The 6,000-nt window shown below is 48.6% G+C and overlaps 1 protein-coding gene across 1 annotated transcript in view; it reads left to right on the top strand.

Annotated features, from left to right (window-relative positions):
* The first annotated feature begins 2,021 nt into the window (after window positions 1-2,021).
* SH3BGRL (SH3 domain binding glutamate rich protein like) overlaps window positions 2,022-6,000 on the top strand; it is a 30,209-nt gene continuing 26,230 nt past the window's right edge. Inside the window, exon 1 of the mRNA XM_048318935.1 lies at window positions 2,022-2,159. Within this exon, the coding sequence (XP_048174892.1) occupies window positions 2,115-2,159 (45 nt within the window). The 5' untranslated portion in view covers window positions 2,022-2,114. The remainder of the gene's footprint in view (window positions 2,160-6,000) is intronic.

Genomic DNA, 6,000 nt, shown 5'->3' with positions numbered 1-6,000 from the left:
TCTACATTGAGAAAGATATTTCACAGCTTCACAAGTGTTTAACAACGAAAACAGAAACAACACTGTGGATTTTACAGGAGTAGCATGGGAATAGAAAATATCTCACTTTTCCACCAATAAAGTAGAAAATTTACTTTTATGAGTCAAGAAAACCAAGTTGTGTCAATGATACCTGATTCGTGTATTGCTCTTAACTTAATAAATCTCATTTCATGATGATAAAATGCCTCCTAGAGTGCACTTTTGAGAGTAATGATTATAGCAGCGTTTTTAGGAGGCAGGAGGATGAGGTACAGCTTGCTCCAGGTGAATCTCACCTCTGAGGAGCCCATTCCAAGTCTCCAAGGAGAGGAGAGCTTGCAGAAGGCAGGCAGGCAGCCTGGAGCACAACAGGGGAGCCCAAAGTTCAAGTGACCCTCCCTTTCCCGTTCTCCACCTGCATTTTTTCCTTCTTTCTGATAAGCTGTGGTTTCTCCCTCCTGCGTTCCTTGCCATGAATCAGGTTACACACTGGAGGCAACAGGAATTCCCAGGGTGTTTCTCAAGCAGCTGGGAAGGGGCTGCACAAACACAACTGAAGAAACATTCCTTGAAGAATTTTAATCTGGATTTAACTCGGTTTGTTTTAAACAGATTAAAAAATACGCCATTTATTTTATTAAATTTTGAAATTTCTTGAACCAGGGAATTTTTATGGCATACCATCATCTTAAATAAATTTTGGTTTATTGATTTTTCACACACTTAAAACTCATGACTGCTTCAAAGATTCAGATAAGTATCATAAGTAATATCAAATTGAGGCATGTCCTCTTCAAAAGTTTTCTTTCCTTTACTATTGGCAAATTCATAAAGCAAATACAGATGACTTAATCACTACTTTTTAATTCAATGTTTTCAGAAGGTTTTTTTTTTTTAGAAAAACTGCTAATGATTTGAAACAGGAAAGCTCTTTCTGAAAACTCATTTCAGAAATACCTCGCTTTTTGCCAAGAGCAGAACAAACATCTTGCTTTCATCTTAGCTTGTAGCTGTAAAATTGCAGCTTCCTGTGCTCATCACTGTACATATTTTCCATTTGTTGTGAACCTGCTATCAGCATATATAATAAAATATATATGAGGTAATATTTGGGAGTACCAAAGGCAAGTGGGAGACAGGTGCTGGATATACATTTCCTTAAAAAACGTGTCACCATGACTATAAAAATTAAAAATGTGGGGGATTTGATGCTTTATTTGTGTGGAAGATACTTTACAATAATCACAGGAATGCGAAGAACTCCACTGGATGCCACCTGTCCTTTGCCATGGGCTGGCACATCAGTACCTTCCATGTTGGAGTAAATTTTAAAAGGAAATTCTTAATTCTAAATACCACTTCCCAAAAACAACCACCCGCCCCTGACTTCTCGTGCCCCCGTTCCCGGTGAGCGGCCAAGGCACCGGGCGGGCCGGGGTGGCGGCGCTGCCGCTGCCCTCGCACCGCGGGCGGGGCGGGAGCGGGGCAGGGCCATGGCGGCTGCAGGACCGCCGGTACCGCCGGAGCCCAGCACGGGCCCATCGGCCCCGGGGACCGGGCCGCGAGGGCAGCGCCCGTGAGGGGACCCGCCATGAGGGGAGCTGCTGCTGCTGAGGGGAACCGGCGCTGAGCGGAACCAGCCGCTGCCATGGCGGCCCCGCACGCTTGGCTCCCTCCCTCTCTGCCAGCCCGGTGCCCCCCGGTTCCTCCCGCCGCTCTCACCCCCCGCCCCGAGGCAGGCGCCCCGCCCGAGCCCCCGCGTCCCCTCGGCGCGGCCCCGCCGCCATGGCTCCCTCGCCCCCTCCCCCGCACGTCTCGCGCGGCTCGTCGAGAACGCGCCTCCTCTCCCCTTTCTTTCTTCCTTTTATTTTTTTTTTTTTCCCCTTTCCTTTTTTACTATTTATTTATTTAATTAATTTTTAAAAAACCATTTTCCGCCCTTCCGGGCTCGGGCGGCGGCAGCTGCGGAGCGAGGCGGGGCGAGAGCTCCCGCCGCCTCCCCGCGCCCGCCCTCCCGCCTCAGCCCCAGCCCGCACCCGAGCCGCCCTCACACACCCACTGCCCGCCCGGCTCCGCATCCCGCCGCTCCCAGCATGGTCATCAAGGTCTACATCGCCTCTTCCTCCGGCTCCACGGCGGTAAGCGGCGCACGGGGGAAACTTGTGCCGGGCGGGGGGCGGCCGGTCAGCGTGGGGAGAGGCCGGGGCAGCTGCGGTCCCCTCACGGCGCCCGGCGCTGTGCGGGCGGTGCTGCGGCTGCCGCCGACGGAAAGCGGCATTTCCTCGGTGATCCCGCACCCCTCGCCCTGTGCTGGGAAGGCAGAGCCACCAGTATTTGGGGGGTTTTTTTGTTATTCTTGAAGTTAAATTCTAAATGTGTCTCCCGTCATTCGGTTTTGATGAGTTTATTCGTCGTTGATTGTGGCAGGCGTGTGTGGCCGCTGTCCCAGTAGCCTCCGGTTCTTGCCCTGTTGGGAATACTGGATTTCGCTTTTCGTGGCCCCAGTGTGTTGTAGGCAGAGCTCGGACTGTGTTTTTCAACGGGAAAATAAAGAGGTACACAGAAATAGCGGGATTTGTGCCTAGGTTCAGGTGTAGCTCTGTGTCCTCAGGATCGTCTGGTTTCTGTTTGATCCGTGTGAGAGATGCTCCGAGGCTGAAATCCGGGGGATTTGGTTGCACTTGGTATGGATGTGCTGGAGAACTACAAAATGCCAGAGACTCAGAAAATGTCAGCTATTGCAGTTAATGATCAGTGACTTTTACTGCGAGATAGAGAGTCTGAGCTGTGGCTGTGTGATGACCTTTTCCTGTCACTGTTCGTGCTTCAGGTCCCCAAACTTTGGGAGGACAGGGACGTACAGAAGATAAAAACAAACCCTCACTGCGTTTTCCTTCTTTGCTTGAGTGCAGCCACTGATCTGTAGGCTTCAGCAGATCAAGCGCCAGTTGGTAAGCTTGGGGTGATGGGCTGCAGATGGCACAGGAGCCTGTGCCTCAGGTGTCCCTGCTGTCCCTCCCTTCCCGGGTCATTTTTGTTAAATTTGATGCCAGCGCCGACAGTGCCGGTGCCGGTGGTGAAAAGCAGAGGATTATTTGATGCTGATCTGGGGAGGGTCTTGAAATCCTGAGTAGTTCATTCATAAAAGGGATCCAAAGGGATTTCTGCTGGGTTCATACAGAATGATCATCTGGAAGGAAAGCAGCAGATTGGAAAAGTAATCCTTTCTTTCTAATGCAGCTGTTAATAGGTTTCAAGTTGACTGCTTCAGTTGCTATAGATTTTTATCAGTGCCCTCTTCATGGCACCTATTGATTTCTGTCTGTCTGGTGATACTGAGCTCCAGGGGTGCAACCACAGATCTCAATCCCAACTGTGTTTTTCTGGTTTTAAGTTAAGTTTTTAATCATTAGCTTAGTGTTTTTTACAGTGCTGCCTCATCCTTGTGTGGGTTGTACATGTTACAAGGCTCCAGTCTGACTAACTGCTGCCTTTCAGGCTCCTCTGTGCATCCCTGCCTGTGGAATTTGAATGTAGCGTTGGTGTAGTCTGTTTTTTGGGGAATTCGAGTGTAATGTGCACATAATTGCCAATTTTATGACGTATATATTTTTATATATATACACACATACACTCATGCCTGTGTCTAAAGCTGGAGCAGCTCAAGGGATCTTGTGGTAATGAGCAAGACTTGCACATTCTCAGATTCCTGTGTACACCGAGGGTGTTTCTGTTGGCAGGACCGGCCCAGCACCTCACTGGGTGATGTTTTCTTTCCAGTATAAGAATTTTAATCGATGTTTCAACCTAAAGTAAGACAGAGAGGCACCTCTTTGGAGGGAATTGGAATGAGTTGTTTCTGTGGCTCTTAAAACCGTTGGTGAGACAGGCTTTGCTTGGAGGACCAGAGGAGCCTTTCCGGGTGCTGAATTTGAAATAACCCACTCCAGGAATGGAAAATCCACATCAGAGAAGATTGCTACAGAGAGATGGAACAGAGACAAGGCTGTTTGCAGCAAAGTGACTGAACTGGGTAACATCAGCCTGGGAAGGGCTCTTGCTCCTGCTAAGTCATTTTTCTACTCTAGTGACTCCCAGCTCTGTGTTATTTTGGGTTTTAAAAGGCTAATTTGCCTGAGTAGAAGCAAACCAGAAAAAAGTATCAAATCTCCTCCTTCCTGCCCCATTTCTGTAAGCTGAAGAAGCTTTTGTGAGACTGGAAAGTGTCTCCCACTGAATGGAAAAGGGTTGAGGTTGCTTCACCTCATGCCCTGGGGCTGTGAGTCTTGGAGGGTGCCCAAATTTTGTGGTCTATTATTGGCAAAGTCCTGCTTTGTTATATGGTATAATTTGCCACATCACAGTATATAAAATGTTTCCCCGAGGCACTTTCCTCCATAATGTTTTTATTCAGTATGATGTATCTGTGAGGAAAAAAACACTGTGTGAAGCTCATGTCTAAGCAAAAACATTTTATGAGTGTGTTTCAAGGGATTTCTGGAAATTATGATGATAGACATCTCGTCTGGCCTCCTATTTGAATTTCACCCCATAATATGATAGTTACAGCACCGGTTTCGTGCTGTGTTTGAAGGGCTTGCTTGGGAAGTGGCCCCTTGTCTTTAATCTTCCTCAGCATGGATGCTGTGCTGGGCAGGGATGCACGGGGACTGTAATTACGAAGATGAAGTGAGGACACCCAACGTGGGAATGTGCACGTGGAGTTGCTGTCCAGGAGTTTTCCTGCCTGGCGTACAGTCAGAGTGAGCAGTGTTCCTTAGCCTGGGACAGTGGTGGAGGCTACGGACAGAAATGACAGACACAAATGCCGCGTTTGGGAAGTGCAGGAGCGTTGCGGGAACAGAGGCTGTGCCGGCTAGGAGAGGGGTTTCACTGTGACTTCCCATTCAAATCCTTCAGGAGGTTGAGGAAGAAGGAAGAGAGGCCAAAGAGTCATTAGACTCTTGCTCCTGGTAGAAAAGGATACAAGGAGGGAAAAAGCTGAATGCCACAAACCCAGTGTGTGATTTTCTCCACAGGATTTTGGTATTTTGTTGATTTTGGGGCAAGAGATTGCCCAGCACCAGAATCCCTTTCTTCCTGAAGGCAGCTGGATTGCCCATTTTATTGATCTCATGTGGAAGGGAACCAGCTGTTTAAATTCTTCTCGGTCTTAAGAGTGTGCATTTGTTGCCAACAACTGCACAGGTCTTGAGTACGGACTTTGAGAGAATTGTATTTGTTCATCCAACATCCCCCTGCAGTTCCAGGGCTGTGGGTGAAACTGGAGGCTGTGGCTGTGGAACTGAAGTGCCAGCACTGGATGTGGTGGGCTGAGCTCTACTCTGTGCCACTGCCAGTGCTGTGGGCTCTGGAAACTGCCACATCAAATGTCTGGTGTCCAGATGCTCCTTGGAGCCAGGCACTTCATCTTTGTGGTCTACATCCCATATTTCCATCTCTCCCAGCTCTCCCCCTGCCTTGTTTTGATGGCTGTGTGGGTGGTTTTCTTTCCTTGCCTCCTACTGCGACTGCAGACATGGCAGAAAGAAGAGATGACCCCAGAGTCAGACTCAGGGTCCTGTATTACACAGACCTGCTGCTGTTTAGGGATGGTTTTAGAGAGGAAAGGAAATTTTAATTTATTTTTCATCCACAAAGTTAAGGATGTGGGGGGGGGGGGTTTTCTATTTTTCTTGTACTGTCTTCTTGCTTGGGAAAGGATCTAGGTCTTCTCCCCACCCACCAGGAAATGAAGAAGAAAGTGGCCTATGGTCTGGAGAGTGAACATTTGTTCACAATTACTCTTCTCTTTTCTCAGTAAAGGCGCCAGAGAACTTGGTGGTGCCACTGGGGAGATGTAACAAGTGTCAAGTACTTCCTAGAGCATTCCAGGGGAGAACCAGCTCTGGAGAAGAGCTGTTGGAAATGATGAGTGTGTGTAACCACCAGCTCTTGTCCTTGTTCAACAGCTCAGGG

This window comes from Corvus hawaiiensis, chromosome 14 (genome assembly GCF_020740725.1).
Source record: "Corvus hawaiiensis isolate bCorHaw1 chromosome 14, bCorHaw1.pri.cur, whole genome shotgun sequence".
Lineage (NCBI taxonomy): Eukaryota > Metazoa > Chordata > Aves > Passeriformes > Corvidae > Corvus > Corvus hawaiiensis.
The sequence above is the reverse complement of the archived record's forward strand: the minus strand, read 5'-3'. Positions and strand labels throughout refer to the sequence as shown.